The following is a 21086-nucleotide window of genomic DNA, read 5'->3' as shown; positions in this document are numbered from 1 at the left end:
ACATTTTCTACTTGCTAAAACTTTACAGTAAGGTTTAATTTGTTAACATTAACTACATTAGTTAACATGAACCAATGATGGACAATACTATACAGCATTTAATAACCTTAAGATTAAACATTTACTAATACATTTTTAAATACAAAAGTTAACAGAATAACATTAGTAAATCCCCTGTGAATTAACATGAACAAAGAATAACTGTATAAACTAACATGATCAGATTAAGGAATAAAAGTATTTCCTTAAGCAGAAGACAATCAAACAAGTTTTGTAAAAGGTAGTTCATCTGCTTTAGTGCTGCACCGTGAGGCAGTGTCAGTGTATTTTATGGATGGCTCCGCTAAACAGGCCAATAAGAGACTATTAACTACTACAGGGTTCTCAAGTTTTATCAAAAGCTTGGAGTGAGATCACATGCGGTTAGGGGAGGAGCCCTAATGGAGCCCCGCCCCCGCCCGTCCGTCCCCGCCCCCCAATTTTACCCATTGTTCATAATTAACCAGCACAAATTGAAATTATAACAATTGGTAAATCTGATAAATGACAGAGCAATTAATCACATCAAATATACTCTTAAATGTTATATTTCAAAATTACAAATATACAAAAATATAACAAATTGCTCCAAACAGTTTGGAAAAACAAATCTTTTTGCATTTTGAATGTGTCTAGTCGTAATGGTATAATGATTTATTGTGTGGTGGGACATTGTGAACAAATGACATAGTATTAAGGTGTGTGTGTGTAAGTATGGCCTGGTAAACCTTACATTATGGGGACAAAATGTCCCCACAAGGATGGCAATATCCGAAATCCTTGTTCGTGTGGGGAAATTTTTTGGTCCCCATGAGGAAAACGGCTTATAAATCAAAAAAGTTATGTTTTTTTGAAAATGTGAAATTGCAGTAAGTTTTCTGTGATGGGTAGGTTTAGGGGTAGGGTTAGTGTAAGGGAATATAATATACAGTTTGTACAGTATAAAAATCATTATGTCTATGGAAAGTCCCCATAAAAAATTAAAACACTACGTGTGTGTGTGTGTGTGTACACAAGAGTACACACTGCAGCTTATGAAATGTGTTTTGTGTTGTAAGTGTTTGTTGCACATTTTGACGCCTTGATAACATTGATATATTTAATGTTCTGGCCTAAAAATGTTAGACGAGCTTTCTTAATTCCAACTTACCTTCTCCATCAAGACGTGTGTTCGCGTGATGTTGTTGGTTACTTAGTAACGAACGTACGGCGGCCGAGAATTTTCCGTCAACTTCCGTGTGTTCGCGCCTATGGTTCGCGCATCTCACAATCTGGCCGAGATACGTGCTGGCGGCAGGAAACTTCACTTTGTGTGCCTGCGCTCGTATACAACGTTATATATAAAGCTTGCAGGACAACTTGGTTGGCATTGCCTTTTCAGCGTGAGAAATACACGGTGTGGCGTGTGAGCGTGTGAACTGGTTGAATTGCGTGTGTCTCACGGCCAATGCGTGAGACTTGAGAACCCTGCTACTATTATTCCTTTTAATTATACTAATGTCTAATTAAAATGTCTACAAATGTAAAAAAACTGATCAGAGATCAAGTAAAACCCACAGACACTTGTTCAATCTCAATGAATCTGCATGATTCATGGGTTCACAGAGATCATCGCCCCCCAGTGGTGAACCATTGATATTTTTAAACGTTTTGAAACAGTTATGACGTAACGAAGCCTCGTTTACTGAAATCATGTGACTTTGGCAGTTTGATACACATTCTGAACCACTGATCCGAAACAAAAGATTGGTAAAGGTTTCACAGCTTCATGAAGCGTGTTTCGAAAGCGCCCATCACTAGCGTTCAGTCAACTTACATTCAGTGGATCTTATTACAGGCAGATACTGATCACAGACTTTTAAAATGCACTTATTCGGTTTTTACAAGTTACAGTATATGTTGCACCAAAATTAGACATTTGTGAAATACAAAGATTAAATTGAAAGCAGTTATGAACAGTTCTGATCCTGATGTCTGAAAAAAAACATTGTTCTGCCTCTACAGAAACTGATATAATTATTGACCCACGATCAAACTGTCTGTCTTAATCAAATATTTAAAGCTTAATATCACCTTTTTAATTTTGTGTTATTAACCTGTTAACCTTTGCCAGTGCGCCGGTGTTACGGATCAACTGGGGATCATGTTAACTGGGGACGCGCGCGTGCACGCAGATAATTTTACCTGGATTTCCAGCAGATGTTGAACGGTGACAGATTCGTCACAGCGAATCTTTCTCTGAGCAGATTTAAAAGCTTTCCACGTTATTGGTAAATGTTTGTATCATATTCGGACACTGTTGTTTACTCTGTCGCTGCTCCGCTGAATGTTTTAGACGCCTTTAAAGGAGAACTCCGGTCAATTTTAACATTGAGCTCATTTTTTTGTAAATTTGGAGTGCTGTCAGTACAGAGAACAACGACAAAAATCGGTGTTGCCTACACCGTGTTATCCTCTTTTTAAAATGTGCACCCTGTTGACTTAAATGGGGCACGTTTTAAACCTGCTTTTAGCCTCTTAACATCCTTGATGTGTCATTACAAGTGCACAGCCATGTGAGTGATTCCTTCAGAGTGAACACGCGGTCAATCTGACTGCAGTAGATGTGAAAGATATGAATAAAAATGATGTTATTTCAGCCAGCGCTCATACCTGTATTTACATCCTGTTTTCGGTCGAAGTCCATAGTAATCAATTGTCGAGTTCACGCGCATAGGTTTAGTACGAATGATCACGCGCGTGAACTCGACAATCGACTACTTTGGACTTCGACCGAAATACAGGTATGTATTCACCTGTGTTCACTCTGAAGGAATTGACAACTGATTGGTTGACTTACCGAAACGGGCCAATCAGGATGCTCTCTCTCGCTCCCTCTCCCTCTCTGCCGTGCGCGCGCTACACGGTTTGGAACACAGGCCGTTTCTCAATACCAAGTACGCAAACTTCGGTCCGATAATTCTGCAAATGGAACAGCGGCGTACTTGATAGCGTCACTCAGCTCGCTCTGGCTACTCCGGTTATCTCTTTATATATATTTAGGCTACAATAAAACAAAATATGTTATAAACCACCACTCTGCCTCTTTTCATTTTCATTTAAAAAAAAAAATCTTAAACATATTAATGGCCACACAAATGTGGTTCAGGCAACGCATCTTCACTGCATATATGTATAACAACACGAAATATAAAACACAACCCTGACTCTTTTTGTTTTCATTTTAAAAATATGATACATAAAAAACATTATAATATTGATAATTAAAACTGACATTTAGCAAAAAGAGACAGGGTTGTGTCATTTTATTTTATTATACATACAGTGAAGAGAATGTAGGCAACATGTATAATAAAATATTTTATATGTTTTATATATATATATAATACAATGACATAACCTTTTTTGTTAAATGTCAGTTTTAATGATCAATAATAGCCATTATAAAAGTATAAGTAGCCAAAAAGGTATAAGAAGCTAGCAAACGATTCAGTCAAACATTATAGCTCTCTAGGCTACAACGTTAAAGTTAAATAGACTAAATATATAAAGCTATGAAACTTCACTTTGCCCTCAGCCAAAACGTTTTGCCAGGGAACAAATTATAGATTAATGAGACAAGTAAAATAAATACATAAATAAATCACCGTTAGATATACACAAAACGATTTATATCTCATGTTAAACCACTAGACTGGAGACATCCGACAGCCGTCAGCAGCACTAGCCGAGGAAAGGCTGTTCTCGGCGGGGTACATGAGCGCCGAGCGTCCGATTGCCTGGTTCTCACAACTCCGAAAACGTCAGATCAAATTTTCAAATAGGTGCTATCTTTATAAATAAACCAAAGATTTGAGCTTTAAACAACTACATTCTCGCCTGAAATACTCTTAAAACTACATTTCGTGACACAATAACAGCAGTATTTTAAAATTACGCTGGGTTTCTCCTCCGCTATTGACGCTTGCTGGTTGGTGTGAGATGCATTCTGGGATACCTGGCTGTCTCAAGTCCGCACAAGTCACCTCTCGATGCATCCTCTGTAAAAGGGGCGGATCAAGAACACATCCGGGGATTTGAACTGGACTTGGCTAGATGTGAACTTTGAATTGGAACAGTACTTGGGCAGCGACTGATGACGTTTCACAAGTCCACAAGAACACAAGTACAGACAAGAACGCATATTGAGAAACGGCCACAGTCTCTGTCTCGCATGCGCACGCGCGTTCCCCCAGTTAACATGATCCTCAGTTGATCCGTAACACCGGCACACTGAAGTTTTTATTTTATTTTTTATATAGTTCAAAGTTACTATCAGATTTAATGTTATTACCTTGACAAACTATACATCATTAAAAAGATATAAGACTCAAGTTTCAGTATTTGATCACTATTGTATTCTGAGAAACGTATAGTGACAGTTATGTCTTAATTTGTGTCAGGAGTTATGTAATGAAAAAATGAGTCGATACCTTTAATATGAATTATGAGCGTCAGCCCATTCAGAAAAAAACTCCTGTGCTGTCGTCATGACAACTCTTGTCAAAACAACGTCCCTCAGGGCTTTAGCTCAAAAATGTGCAGATTTGGAGAAATATTGATAGATTCTCATAGATTTACATCATATTTCTATAGACAGGAATAATATTTACTGAATTTATACCCAAATGTGTCGATGTAATCATTATGAGCGCTGGATTCTCTGATGTACTGTGTTTTCAATCCATACCAGCAGCCTGAGGGCGCCCTATGCACATTTAAGCTGCGCCCGAAATCAAATACTTCCCTACTATATAGTATGCGAAAAACAGTACGCGAGCAGAGTAGTATGTCCGAAATCAGAGAATTAGAAAAACAGTAGGCGAAAAGTACCCGGATGACCTACTACTTCCGGCGAGATTCTGAAGTGCGCATACGATGGACACTTTACTATCAGTATCCCATGATGCCACGGGAGAGGAGTTGTCGTCGTTATATTCGATAATGACAGAAAATGGAGACGCGGCTGTTTTCAAGTGTAAATACTTTACAAAACACTTGAAAATTGTTTCTTTGTGGTTAAATTGTATTAGTTTAACATCATATAAGTAAACGACTGACTTGTTAAAAGTTTAAATAATGTAAATCGAGGGTACAATATTGTGAATTGGCTGCAAAATTGACAATTTTATCATTATTATTACCGAACAGAACGAGCTAATGCCTGTCAGCTAGTTAGCACTGTTTTATTTAAACAACGACGTTGTTTCGCAAATGATAGTTACAAAACTTTTATTTTTTATTTTACAGTGATTTTATTTCTCCTTTACCAGTGTTGATATGTAATATGTGTTGGCTACGTAGCAAGCTACTGTTATCAAGTGTACCTCAACTTGTCCATGTAACATTAATATTAATATAATAATATAGATTGACCATGGTTCATCACTAATGTTAAATTCTGTGTTGATTTTGCAGGGGCTGATGAACACACCTGTGTTCTTATAGAGTAGAGAGTGGCTAATGAAAGAGAGGAAAGAAAAGAAAGAGCGACGAGAGCATGAGGAGAGACGAGAACAGGAGGCCAGAGAGAGGAAAGATTCCTTCAGCTTTTAGAAATAATTGCTAAAAAAATTATAATAATAAAGAAAACAAATGTTACACACTCTCTTCATTTATTTGTAAGTTCATTTTGTCTTGCTGTTTTAGCAAGTTTTATTACAAAACACTTAATTCCCAGGGATTTACAGTAGTTAGATTGTCAGTTGTAAAGTGTTTAATATGTGGAATATTGAGTAATTAATATGTAATTAATATTTTTAAAGGGTGTTGTGTGTGCACTTATTTTGTGGCAGATTCCAGATGGTTTTTGAAACAAGCAAATTGCAGGTATATCTGAAAAATATGAGTGCCGCACTATAGAGAAATACCCACACACTCCAGACACCTTTAAAATGTATTTGCTTTATTTTCGTATATTATTTAACTTTTAAATAGATACAGAATACAAAGCTTAAAACAAAATCACAAAACTTTGGCACAAAGTAGTGTAACAGAGCTTAAAGCACAACCAAAAGCAAAAGTTTTAAAACGTCGTCTTGAGGGAAGAAAATGAACGTCAGCAGCTTCAGTAAGGTAACCTTCACAGGTTTCTAAAAGATCTAAAGGGACTTTCTTACTAACAATCTCATTTGTAGGGCATCACTTTAAAATAATTAAAAATCTGTTTCTTTAAAAGCATGTGTACAAGATAGTCATTTTTGGATTTCCACTTTAATTTTTCCTACCCAAATTTAAAGTAAATAATTTGTAAAAAATTAAGCTCAAATATGTGATATGTAGCTAGAACACCAGCACCTCGATGTGCTTTTTTTCCACCCATGGTCGCAATCAGTGACTGGATGGACTACCGTGAAAGTCGGAGGTCGGGGCGGAGGTCGGGGCGGAGGTCAGCTCCATCTTTAAAATATAGATGAAGAATTGGCGCAGTAGGTTGTAGGGCTCACAATCTGTAAACGTGTTTATAGTTTTTTTGTTTTCTGTGTTGGCTTATTTATAAATATAATATGTATGTATAATATGTATAATATATAATATGTATGTATGTATTATATGTATATGATCCATATCTTATGTGTGTGTGTGTGTGTATATAAACCCGTATTCGGGTTCGGAGCCGAACCCGAATACGGTATTCGGAAAGGCACAAATAATGTGTTTTTTACGAATACCTATTTCGAACAAATACTTTAAAAATATTTGTATTCGGGAACAAGAAAAACTTTATATCAAAAAGCTGCGTTTCCTGACCGGCGGTGCTGCTGATGTGGTGGCTGTAAATCCACTTGTTGATAAGGAGGAAAGAGCCACATATGGAAATATTTTGGATTAGGCAAATGTCACGTTTTCATACGGGGCCGTTCACATAGCGCGTTTTTAGCGCGTGCAGATTTCAAATGAGCGGCGCGTTTGCATAGCAACGACAGACGCCACGAGAGCAAGCGCGTGTGGAAAGGAGAAAGCGGTGCGAACTGCGCTCTCCATGATGACGAGGAAGTATCAGCAAAGAATTAATTGATTTCTAGCCCTTTCATTAGCTTTATATTTATGGAGATGAGAAATGAAATAAAAAGCCGTCATTATGTCATTAATATCAGTCCGTCAGAAAAGCAGTTCTAGGCTTATTCTTGGCTGGATAACTCTTAGCAGGTTTAAAAAGCCCTTTTAAAATGAAATATGAATGCAGTTTTGGATTAAATAAAAGTACAGTCAAGTCAAATAAAACACGTTTTATCTCCTGTATAGTTTGGTAACACTACAATAGGCTAAGTGTCGAGTTATCTGGGAATTTTGTGCATCAGTATCTGCTTCTAACTCGAAAAGAGCATCAGCCAAACACAGGGGACACAGGGAACAACTCCAAATCACTTTTCAGCTCTTGTATTTGTAAATTCTGGCAGATTTGACAGTAATTGAACAGTTTGCCTCAAATGGATTCATTAAGGTTGATAACCTTAAAGACAAAAAGAAAACAAAGAAAAGAAAAAGATATCATTACTTCTGATTATTGCGAACAAATACATTGGAAATAAAGTTTTTTACCACATAAAACTGTCCCAATATTTGTTCATTTACATATTTAAGCTCTCTTTCTTTCCTTATCAATACATAGTGTTATCATTTTACACAAACTAGTTAAACAAACGTGGTATTTGTCACGTGGTATCTTCTGAATACACAAAGTTGCATTTTTTATGAACACACGAGAACTGTGCACCATGCACTTAAATAACAACCACAGCATGACATAATTCACTGTTCTCCTCTATATTGTACATTATAATAGTCAAATAACACAGATTTAATCAGTTCTTCACACAATTAAAGAGATTTTGTCATACCATCAGTGTCCCTGAGATGACCGATTGCTGATGCCTTTCCCGTCTTGTGCGTTACTCTCTGCAGCCTTTTAACTTTTCTGCATACGTCATTTTCATGCAGAAATTACTCGTGCCTTGAAACCGCGTCGTTGACTCAGTGAAACAATCGCGTTTTTCACTTTCTCTGCACTTTCGTTCTGCGTGCATGCGTCTGCACGTGAGTTTCACTTTTTTCCGCCATCACTCGGCATTCTCCGTCGCTCTTCCGCATTCACTCGGCAATCTCCGCCGATCTTCGTCACTCAATTTGAATTCAGCTTCTCAGTTTAACCGATTTTATTTTAACAGTGCAGCAATCTCAGACACAATTCAGCTCTTTAGCCTCACAATAAGATACCATTCATTAACATTACTTAATGCGTTATCTAACATCAACACATTGAGTGAACAATATATTTGTACAACATCAATTAATGTTTGTGAATGCTATTTAATACAAACACTTGATTGGTCATGTTTGTTCACTTCATTCATTGTGCATTAAAGATAGGATAGGCAGGAATTAAAAAAAAAAAAAATCCAAATTTGTTTAAACTTTCTTTATATATCAACACATAATTAAAATGGAAGTACTCTGAAAAAGAGAGTATAAAAATCGAGTGTCTGTAGTCCTCTCAGGACTGCAATAAACACAGCTACTTATTCCATTCGCTCCCACCCCCTCCCTTCTGGGCTCCTTCCAAAGCCACGCCCCCAAAACACATGAACGCGCGATGCCGACGTCTGCAGCTGGAGGACGCGTTTGCCAGTGCCAAGCGGAGGAGAGGAGCGCAGTGCATGTAGTGACATCATGTCAGAATCACATGTAATAAAATACCTAACTTTATCATTATGAATATAAACAACTTTCATGGCTGCTGTTAGTACTCACTATCAAGCTAGCATATCGATACGGGTAAAGTTTTATATTGAGTTTGATTCGGTAACGAGCTAGTAACATAAGGCAAAGCTAAAAACAGGTTGCATTGATACACGTTTTACCATTACCATCAGTTACACTGTGATGAAGGTGAATTTCGTGTAAGATTCATAACATACGGTGTTTTGCATGTAAGCACTTCCACGATGGCTCTGAAGAGAACAAACGTTACACTCCGGTGACAAGTAGCCTACCTTTCTACCTTATAGTTCCTTTTTTTTTTTTGCCTTCGCTGACTGTATATGCAGGTACTGGGAATTGTGACTGCTCTTTCTCTGCCATTATTGTGATTCTTCCTTGCGATCCGTGTCTCTCTCAGTGCCTCTTTCTCTCTTCAAGTCAAACGGGTGTGCGCGCATGCAGGGGTGGTTGCCATGGTAGCGAGGGAGAGTGACAGTCGACCCGGCCAATCATTTCATTCGTCCCGAATGGAAATAAGTAGCTGTGTATTCAGTAGCTTTATTGCAGATTAAAAGGTCTAGAGTCACTCGATTTGTATACTGTCTTTTTCAGAGTACTTACATTTTAATTATGTATTGATATATAAAGAAAGTTTAAAAAAAATTGGAAAAAAGTTTTTTATACAATTCTTACCTACACTGCCTTTAAATAATGTTAACATAAATTATGTTAACTTTTGATTTTAAAAATGTATTTTTAAATTAACCCCAAGGAGAATAATTGCGACAGTATATAACTATTGTTTATTATTAGGTCATTTTATCTAATGTTATCTAACAAATGGAATCTTATTGTAAAGTGTTTTTAATACTACAGTTTCCATCTTTTTAACCGTGATATACACTTTAATATATGTAAATGTAATCTAAATTAAGCTTTGGTACCGAAATTGGTACCGAGATCCGTGGATTTTCACTGGTATTGGTACCGAATACTGAAATTTTGGTACCGTGACAACACTAGTAGCTCTGTTAGCTCGGTAATTTAGACAGTAGGCTGTTGACAGAGTAACGTTAACGTAGGTAATGGCTGTTATGTTATTTTCTTTTCAATGACATTCGTTGTTACATGTTCATTGCTGGATTTATGGAAAAACATCAACCAATATTGCATATCCATAATTATTATAATGGATATAATTAAAGAATACTGACACTATAACGTAAATTAGAAGTGTAACACAAATCTTTTTGATTTTTAACACCTATTAAGAATTTTACTCTAATACAAATACAAATACTTTTCCCCCCTCAACAAATACAAATACAGATACAAATACCGGCTGCTTTGCACACCCCTAATATATATATATATATATATATATATATATATATACACACACACACACACACACACACACACACACAAACATTTATGAATACTTAAAGGGACAATAAGTAGCTTTTTAGGTATTTTATTATCTCAAATCAATATTTGTATTAATAAATATGCCCTCAATGGTGTACAAATACCTATGCCAATGATCAGACTAATCCTTGTAAACGATGTAATAATGAAAACGATGAAATCTTGAAAAACTATAATAGCAGAGAGGGACAAAAAGTACTAGGCCAACGCGTTTCGTTCAGAGCCAGCGTCACGTGACTGAAGCCAGCAGAAGCGGAGGAGCAGAGCAGTTGAGAGGCGCTTGTCACTGCCGCGGCAAGTTTAAAAGGATGCACTGCACGGTTATTTATACACCGTTCATTCATACATACATATGAGTCACAGGATAAGGAGTCCTCGTCATCGAAAAAGTCCAAAATAGACCGTAAAAGGAAACGTGACCGGAGATTACAAAAACAAGGGTTAATGTCGGGATAGCTAATGCAGGAGAAAGCTTTCAAAACAAGAGATGCTGAAGTTACCTGCTTTCTTCTCGACAGGTAAGTCAATGTTACGGTCTTAATTACAAGCTTATTTTTCATTGCTTGGTTGTGAACTTTATTATATAGATAGTAGAACATTTATAGTTATATCTATTTATCTATTCATAGTAAGTTAAACAGGCTCTTTGATGAATAGCAGCTATTGAGTAAAGTAACGTTAGAGAAGGCGCGGATGATGATGATGCACGTACTTCAAAAATATAACGAATGAAGGCGGCATTACTACTAACTACCATAGTTAATGTTTTTCACAGTCAGTAATTTATACTGTAACATTCTTTTTTTCGTTGATTCAAGTTTCAGTTTGTTTTAAGTAACAAACCTGTTCACCCGAAGAAAAACTCGAAGTGCTATTATAAGACATCCTGTCATAGCTTTTTGGTACATAACGTCTACCGTAGATGCAACGCGCATTTGAAAAAGTGAGGCGCTGGAGAGCATTATTCGTTTGAATGCAAAATACAGTTTCACCACTAGATGGGAGAAATTCCTACTTAATGTCCCTTTAAGATGTAAAAGCTTCTAAGTGCCTTCTGAAATTTTCTTCTAGTTTGATCATTTTTATCAAGCTTGTATGTTTATGTTCAGTTATTTCACTTTAATGGCAATGAAAAGGACCTATTAATTGTCATTAAAGTGAAATTACTGAACCTAAATATACAAGCTTGATAAAAATGCTCATTTTAGAAGATTTTTTTTTATATATATAAAGAAGTGAAATATATATTCCTCAGTGTGTTACCCTACATGTATATATGTATGTATGTATATATATATGTATATATTATATATACATATATATATATATATATATATATATACACACACACACACTGCTTGTGATATTGCCATCCATGAATGAATCAACAGAGATACACACACGCATACTATTGATTCATTCATGTTTATTCATTGATGGTAATATCACAAGCAAATACATTACTTTTTCCTTACCAAAAATCAACATCTGTCATTGTTCACACAGGGTGTCCGCGGATCCTTAAAAAGTCTTAAATTAGATTTTTAAAATTTAAGGCCTTTAAAAGTCTTAAAAAGTCTTATTTTTACTTATGAAAGGTCTTAAATTTTCGATGGCAATTTGATTTACACATATCTAAATGTTTTCTAAATTAGAACCATCTAATTAGCGTACTTTTTTTATTTATTATTCTTTCTTTGTGGATTTGCTTGTTCACGTGACATTTCGCGTCATTCGCGGCCCGTCCGTCTCCTACAAGCGCGAAACAGGAGAGAAGGAGAGAAGGAGAAGCGAGTTGGTAAATGTCAGTCTTTATGTGCGTAGTGGTGTGCGATCTGCGATGTGTATTGTCTATTATGATATTGTAATCATTGTTTTAACGATGTACGAGGCACTGTGAGCTGACATCGCTTTTGTCTCTCGTGCTTTCACTGCGTGATGTGTGCAGTTATACTGTAGGTAGGCTATGTTCCCAAATGAGTTTTTGTCTCATATTTATATCATATTATGTTGTTATCATAGACCTATAATATCACATCACAGGGTATCTAAACAATTTAGTCAAATTTAAGGCCTTTTAAGACCTGAAGAAATCAAAATTAATACCGTACATTAGGTGTGCGCAATATTGACAAAAATATATTTTCAAAGTTTTGTTGATAATAATTAGATGATATTTTACTGATTGTGTTTTTGTACTGGTATCCCGGCTGGTTTAGGCCTGTTGTTGACAGCAGACCCACGGAGATATTCATATTTTTTATATTCTATAGTGGTCAGTTCACAGTAGTGACTGAAATTAACATTTTAATTAAGGGGCAATATTTGCCATCTTAAATTGATTTCCAGGGGCATTTTCACCTATATATGGACATTGTTTCTAAACGTATTTAGAGGTATGCATCACCTTTTATGTCAAATTCTAACATTCAAATTAAATTATATTATAATAACACAGTACCAATGTCAAAATAAATGTTTATTTTAAATTAAAATCCATCCTTGCAGTGCAGAGGTGACACAGAAGCGGCATCAAAACTGGCATTAGCCTACTATATTTACACTTCATTTACAATTGCATAAATAAAGCTATTCAATATTTAAATATGAAATGTTTTATAATTTTAACATTTAAAGGATACTTTAAATATGAAACTAAAACCACCAGTAGGTGGCGGCAAGTCACTGTCTTAATAAGCGAGTTGTGGATTTGTTCAAACGGCTGATTCATTAAAAAAACATGTGATTGTTCATTGAATCGTTGAAATGATTCGTTCAAAACGCGGATTTCAGTAAAAAAAAAACAAAAAAAACATTGCTGTCTGTTGGACCACGGCTTCATTATGAAATTCTCGTCTGCGATATAAAGTGAAAATTGACAATATTGTGTCCAAAAAGTAACTCACAATGTTAACTTTATTTTTAATTTAACTGTTGTATAAAATAAATAGCACATTTGCAATTGTGCACAGGAAAACGGCACTCTTGCTCATGTGATATTCTAATATAACAACATAATATGATATAAATATAAGACAAAAACTCATTTGGGGACATCTGCACTGACACATCACGCAGCGAAAGCAAGCATGAGAGACAAACGCGATGTCAGCTCGCACTCGCAGTGCCTCATATAGTTAAAACAATGATTACAATATCATCATAGTTCATAGACAACATCGCACTCCTAACCACATAAAGAATGAACTTACAATCGAACTGACATTTACTCGTTTTCTTCTCTCCTCTCGCGTGCAGGAGACAGACGCAGGCTGGTATACTGCCGTAAGTGACGCGAATTGTCACGTGAACAAGCAAATCCACCAAGATAGATTAAAAAAATAATAATACGGCCTACGCTAATTAGATAGTTTTAATTTCGAAAGCATTTATATAAGTATAAGTCAAAGTGTCATCTAAAATTTAAGACCTTTCATAAGTATAAATAAGACATAAAAAATAAAAAATAAAGATTTTTAAGACTTTTTATTGCCTTAAATTTGAAAAATCGAATTTAAGACCTTTTAAGACTTTTTAAGGATCCGCAGAGACCCTGCATCAGCAAGACTTCCGTTTTCCCGTGCACAATTGCAAATGTGATTATTGTTATATATAACAGTTTAACAATAAATTAACATTGTGAGTTACATTTTATAAACAGTATCATATTGTTTGTTTTCCCTTTATTTCGCTGACGAGAATTTCAAAATGAAGCCATAGCAGAGTCTCAATGCAACAGACAGCGATGAGTTTTTGACTGGAATCCACATTTTGAACGAATCAATTTAATGATTCAATGAACAATCACTTGCTTCCCGAATGAATCAGCCGTTTGAACGAAACGGTTGAATGAATGACTCCCTCGACTCACTTATTAAAACAGTGACTTGCCGCCACCTACTGGCAGCTTTAGTTTCACATTTAGAGTACTTTTTAATTAGAATGTTAAAATTAGAAATCAGTTCATATTTAACAATCTCATAGCTTTATTTATGCAATTGTAAATGCAGTGTAAATATATTAATGCCAGATCTGATGCCGCCACTGTGTCACCTCTGCAATGCAAATATGGATTTTGATTTAATGATTTAATTTGACTGGTAACAGTGATATTGTGTAATTACTCTAATAGAATTTAATTTGAATGTTAGAATTTGACATAAAAGGTGATGCATACATCTACAAATGTCAATATATAGGTGAAAATGTCCCTGGAAATCAATTTAAGATGGCAAATATTACCCCTTAATAAAAAATGTTAATTTCTGTCACTGCTGTGAACTGACCACTGCATAGAATATGAAAAATATGAATATCTTCATCAGTCAGCTGTCAACAACAGGCCGAAACCAGCCATGGCACCAAGCACAAAAACACAATCAGTAAAATGTTATCTAATTATTAACAAGAAAACTTTGAAAATATCGATCGAGACATATTTTGTCAATATTGCACACACCTAATGCATGGTATTAATTTTGATTTCTTCGGGTCTTATAAAGGTCTTAAAAAGCCTTAAATTTGACTTTAAAAAATGTGCAGAAACCCTGTCACAGGTTTATGTGTGTGTGTGTTTTTTTTTTTTTTTTCTGAGGTAAAATGTATTGGCTAAATGATATTTAACTTATTTGAGAAATTACACAAAAGCTCTCGACAAAGGCGTGATCTGCGAGCAGCTGACTGACGACTCCTCTGAATTGTGAGCACGAACGACGTAAAAACGCAGACGAAAGCAGAAAGAAGAACTAAAAACATTGCTCTAAGTTGGTGCAGTCAGTGGAATGGGCTCTTTAAATTTTCGCGCTGATGTGACCGCGCATGTTACGTGACAATTCCAACCGTAATACCAGTACGTCCGGACTCCATTTATACTACCCGTATTCATACTTTATAGAGCGTACTTTTTTAATGGTCGCGAAGTACGTTCTAATTTAAATGTAGTACCTACTCCCATTGTACGCGATTTCGGACGCAGCTTTAGTCCATATAGGGAACTCATGAAAAAGTGCCATAATCATGTGACATTCTGGGGATTTTTCAAAAGTGGGGTTGCAGCTTAATAGTTTAATTGACTGTTTAATTTTATTACTTTAAATTGTTCTGGCTCTGTGTGACTGAGGGAAAAAATGCTTAAAAGTAATATAATAAATAAATGAGCAATACTCACGTCAGTGTGTTGAGTTGACAGTGTTTATCCTGCAGTAGAGCAGCGATCTGATTCACTCGTGTGTCTCCTAGTTCACGTCCACTCAGATTCAGCTCTCTCTGGAGTAACGGGTTTATACCCACAACTCTATTCACATACTGACAGGCTTCCTCAGCAGCAGGACTCACAAACCTGCAGAAGAGGCAATTCAGGTATCAACTAAATGTCCACTGCATTACAAAAAATGATTGATACGATAAAAAACATAATTATTGTTTTAAAGACAAGCTTAAGTTAGTTATTTAGATATCAAATTTTTCTTTAAACATTTAAATACACAAATAAATATATATTTAAAAGAAACTAGAGCAACACTCAGTCCTAAAGCAAACATAAGCATAAGAACAGAAAGGTCTCACAGAGCAGAAGGGCAAAAGCTCACTAGATCATGATTTTCAGTATGAATACAGAGTGTGAAATTAAGATCTTTCTGTCTTTAAAGCAGGAGGAGTGAGAAACGTCAGCACAGAGAAAACTGGCTTGTGAAACTGCATGTTTGAGAACATCTGGAGACTCATAGACCTGGTGCAGAGAGATGCAGTGAATCTGGGCTTGATGGAAAACTATTATTGTTAATTATCAAGGTATACTCCTGAATGTCAGCACACATATACTGACCCATAATGTCTATTTGACCTGTAGCTCGTATCACAACTAAACTGTGTTGACGGTTATCATCATCATGACAGAACCTGCAGAATCTGATCTGATCTTGATCATTTTGATGCAACAAATTGTACAGCTTATTATATAACTAAAATAATATATTAGTTATGAATATTTAGCCTGCATATAGCTAATTAAGTTAATTTTTTTATCTCGTCTCACCTCAGTGTCTTCAGTTGACAGTCTGGATCCTGCAGTAAATCGTTGAGCTGCTTCACTCCTGATTGTCCAGGATCATTTCCTGTGAGATCCAGCTCTATCAGGTGTGAAGGGTTTGATCTCAGAGCTGAAGACAGAGCTTTATAACCTTCTTCTGTCACACTGCAGTTAGAGAGTCTAGAACAGAGAGGAAAACATTCAGCTGATTAATCAGTTAAACCTGAACAATATAAATCCTTAAACTGAATTTAATGTATTGAAAGTCAGTTGCAAAAACTGACAATTGAATATGGAGGCAAACAAAAGGCTCAGTGAACTTTAATATGTTAGACATCAACATCCCATTCAAGATTGCAATTAACTAAAACTGTACAACTCTGAAAGTCTATGATCTGAAAATGGTCAGAAAATTAGAAAATTAAAGTTTGGGAATGGCCCAATAAAGTCCAGACTTCAATTCCATTAAAATGCTGTGGAAGGACTTGAAACACAGCTCATGTTGGAAAGCCTACAAATGTCACTGAGCTGAAGCAGCTTTGCAAGGATGAGTGAGACCAGGGGCGCAACTACCCAGTGTCAGAGGGGTATGAAGCAACAAATTTGGAGAACAATTTAACAATTCTTTGAGTGGTGGAGTTGAAACGGGTTACATGCTTATTTCACAGATAAGAATAAAATTTTAATTTGATTCAATGGTTATTTAAAGGTTTAACCCTCTGGGGACCAAAAACGCGCCCGCGCGTTTTGCTCGTTTTTTTTTTTTAGCAATGAAAATAAACACTAAATGCTCTGTTAATTTTGATCTTTCATTTTCGTGTAATACATCAATCGATCCTGTTCAGTTTCTATTTTTTTTCTGTATACTCACAATAAAAATAAAGTGTTTTGCTTTTTGACAAATAAAGAAATATTAACATGATGCGATTTCTGCCTTCTCTCTGTCAGTAAACTCCCATTTGAAACGCGTTCGAAAATGATCTATAACTCCGCGAAAATTCAGTCAAACAGGCAAACAGACCCACGGGCATAAAGCTTGAGATCGCATCTTTTAAATGAAGTAATTTATATAAAAAACAAATATTCTCAGCTTCTGTAATCTGTACAAAAAGAGAGCGACTCCAGTCGAGCTCATTACGAGCCATTCAAAAGTAATTTGACCACTCCCCGGAGAGCGCGTGCTATTCAAATGCAAATTCTGAGAACCATTTCAGTCTGTGAAACGCCCCCACATCAGCTGTAAACAAATCGCCGCGAGTGAGGCATAATAGCCTACCTTATGGAGAAAAGTTTCCTCAGAACAGTGCTGATATGAGGAGCAGTATCTCCTGATATGAGGAGCAGATCCCGCTGAGGAGTGAGGTAGGCTGTTTTCTTTTCTCAAGTGTTGATGTGGAATAACGTTATGGAATAATGTTAGTGTAGGCCTATGCAAACCGCAAAAAGATGAATCGCATTTCTATAATATGACTCGCCTTTCTGTGAGATGAATGAAGGGTACATATTTGTAAAGACTGTTTAGCCTAAATATGAATTGCGCGTCTGTGTGTGAAAGAATAAACTGCTTTGCTATAACGTACTGAGATGAGTAAAAATCGACTGGAATATGTTGAAATAAAATGTATTTGTATAAGCAATGTATTAAACTGCAAATTAGCATTTATATGCCCTAATATTTCATAAAAACAACGTTACAGTCAGTCACTTGTTAACTAGATTTGGGTACAGTTTTTAGGCTACTGTAGAATATACTGCCACATCAAATAATCTTTTGTTTAGCAATTTCTATATATATCTAACGTTATATATATATATATATATATATATATATAACTATATATAACTATATTATTTATATATATTATATATATTTATATATATATATATATATATATATATATATATTTGCTATATTCAAACTAATGAATACATATGATAAACTGTAGGCCTATAATCTTTTTTCTTTTTCTTTTTTACAAAGAAAGAGTACACTTGAAATATTGTTGAAATTGTAATTATTGTTGTAATTGTAACATTTTTAATAAAATAGCAAAACATATTTACAAGAGAGATGTAAGCGAAATCTTAAATGGTCAATATAAGTCTTCTTCTAAATACATCTTTTGTCCTTGCATTGTGGCTCAGTCAGTGTCACACCTGAATGAATGGCTAATTATGCAGAGTCATTATGCAGAGTGGGTGGGACATTGTAATCTAAGGTGTAAACTACTCCTCCCCCTCGCATATTGGCTTTCCAAGCAAAACCTGTTTTACACCATTTAAATCAATGTATTTTTTTTTTGTGAACGATAAAGCAAGACTATTTTCACATAATTTTGAAGCTAGAACTCAAAGGAACAACATCCATTAGTCAAAAGTCTTGTGGACACATATTTAATATGTGTTTTGTGGTCTTAATTCAGCAACTTTCATTAAAAATTTTTCCAATAACCACGCATAAACATTATTCTCTTAAAAATACAAACATCTACATACATGTTGCTTGCATATTATGGTAGCCCTGTTTGTGCTATATAGAGTGAATTTACACCTTTGACATTAACATGTTTATAAATAACTGAAAAAAGCACAAATGTCAGAGCATGTCAGAACATCTCAAGGACCCCAAAAACAGCTTGGTCCCCAGAGGGTTAAAAGGCAGGAAAATGCTGGGAGTGCTTCTTGGGTATAAAGATATGTAGATACCTCCGGTGCTCTTCAGTAAAGGGATCCACATATATCTTAAGATAAAGATCTGAGGCACTCAGGAGGATGAAGATTAAAAAGCCTTTATTAATCCATGGCTAGTCTCATAAAAACATGCCTACGCGTTTCAGCCAACAAGGCTTTCGTCAGGGCTTGAAGTATTTTGACAAACAGCTCACTTCCTTATTAAGACCAGTAATCAATAACAGCTGCTTAGGTTGAGCAGGTAGGAAGTCACATGATTAAATGACTAGTGTCACAAAAATTGCTTACAATCATTAATCCTGTTAAATTTAACTACAGAGAAAAAGCATATATTTCTACAAAAATTACACTAAGAAAAAAAATTAAATAAAAAATAACTTAAATAATTTAACTAATAAATTTAACTACAGAGAAAGAGCATATATTTCTACAAAAAAAAAAACCTTAAATGATTAAACTAGTAAATTTAACTACAAAGAAAAAGTATACATTTCTACAAAAAAAAAAAAAAAAAAACCTTACTACTAAAGATATAAAGCCACTAAACTTAAAAGAAGTGTTAAATTACAAAAAAGGAACAAAATCTAGTTCTCCATTTAGACCAGGGAAACATGTAGCTTTCAAAGTGTAAATCCAAAATGATTCTCTTTGCAAGAGTTTCTTTAGCCTATCACCTCCTCTAATTGAGTTTTCAATATGCTCTATGCCTATAATTTTAAGGGAGTTACAACTTCCATGGTTTGCATCTTTATAATGTACTGCCATAGGATATTGAGGATTTCCAGATCTTATTGCGTAATCTTAAGTCTTACCTTTAATTTACGCTTAGTTCTCCCGATGTAATAGCAACCACATGGACATACCAGTCTGTAAACTACATATGAAGTATTGCAATTAATGAACGAATTTATGTTAAACCTACGTCCAGAGGAGATGTCAATGAAAAAATTAGTATTAGACATATTATTGCAATAATTACAGTGTCCACACTTATAGTTACCTTTTCTGGTAGAGAGCCATGTTTTTTGTTGTATGGGGGAAGATGACTTTGAACCAGTTTATCATTTAAGGTTGGTGCTCATCTAAAGCTGATGGTTGGAGCGTCTGGAAGGGCTTCCCTAAGAACACTATCACTTTTCAATAAATCCCAATTTCTTTCAATAATTCGTTTAATTTTGTTTGCATGATTACTATATTGTGTCACAAAGTATACATTGTCTGATCTTTGTTGATTTTTCTCTTTCGTAACTAGCAGTTGTTCTCTTGGGAGGCATTTTGCCTTGTTGTACGCTCTGAGTATAGTACTTTTTTGATATCCTCTTGTTTTAAATCTCTGACACATATCTTGAGCATTTCTTTCAAATTCTTCTTCTGTATCACAGATACGTTTAAGTCTTTGAAATTGGCCAAAAGGGATATTATTTTTTAGCCATGATGGATGGAAGCTATTTGCTCTAAGAATTGTATTGCGATCTGTTGTTTTTCTAAAAATAGAAGTATGTAAATCTCCATTAGCTTCTTTAGTGATTTTAAGATCTAAGTTAATTACAGATGAAGAAAAGTCAAGGCTTAACTTCAAACTTCTGTTAGTGTTGTTCAGATATGAATGGAATTGAAGCAGTTCGGTTTCTGAACCAGACCAGAACAGAATGATATCGTCGATATATCTTCCCCACCATAACATCTTATCAGCAAAAATATTACGATCAGAATATACAAATTTTTCTTCCCAAGTTCCCATAAAGAGATTTGAATAGTTAGGTGCAAAACACGCTCCCATTGCTGTACCCTTTTTTTGTTTAAAGAATTGATTTTGAAACAAAAAGACATTATTGCATAAAGTCCATTTTGCCAACTTAAGGATGAAGGAAGAAGGGGGCATTTGTTCTGAATTTCTCTTTTCCAAGTAATGGGATAGCGCATCTAGTCCTTCTGTATGGTCAATGTTCGTATACAGAAGGACTGTATACGAACAGTTAAATTTAACAGGATTAATGATTGTAAGCAATTTTTGTGACACTAGTCATTTAATCATGTGACTTCCTACCTGCTCAACCTAAGCAGCTGTTATTGATTACTGGTCTTAATAAGGAAGTAAGCTGTTTGTCAAAATACTTAAAGCCCTGACGAAAGCCTTGTTGGCTGAAACGCGTAGGCATGT

The 21086-nt window shown here is 35.3% G+C and overlaps 2 protein-coding genes across 2 annotated transcripts in view; both read right to left on the bottom strand.

The window, feature by feature from the left end:
• Nucleotides 1-8130, bottom strand: part of LOC311305952 (uncharacterized protein) — a 40884-nt gene extending 32754 nt beyond the window's left edge. The window contains exon 1 of the mRNA XM_084434009.1: nt 7920-8130. The gene's annotated coding sequence lies outside the window, so the exon portion shown is untranslated. The remainder of the gene's footprint in view (nt 1-7919) is intronic.
• A 6665-nt stretch (nt 8131-14795) lies between these two features.
• The window catches only part of LOC311305888 (NACHT, LRR and PYD domains-containing protein 3-like), a 43696-nt gene continuing 37405 nt past the window's right edge, over nt 14796-21086 (bottom strand). The window contains exons 11-12 of the mRNA XM_084433855.1: nt 16241-16414; nt 14796-15544 (exon numbers count right to left, since the gene is read on the bottom strand). Of these exons, the coding sequence (XP_084289981.1) occupies nt 15370-15544; nt 16241-16414 (349 nt within the window). The 3' untranslated portion in view covers nt 14796-15369. The remainder of the gene's footprint in view (nt 15545-16240; nt 16415-21086) is intronic.

The sequence above is a fragment of the Rutilus rutilus genome, assembly GCF_951802725.1.
Source record: "Rutilus rutilus genome assembly, chromosome: 1".
In the NCBI taxonomy this organism is placed as follows: Eukaryota; Metazoa; Chordata; class Actinopteri; order Cypriniformes; family Leuciscidae; genus Rutilus; species Rutilus rutilus.
Note: the sequence above shows the minus strand (reverse complement) of the source record. Positions and strands in the feature narration are given on the sequence as shown.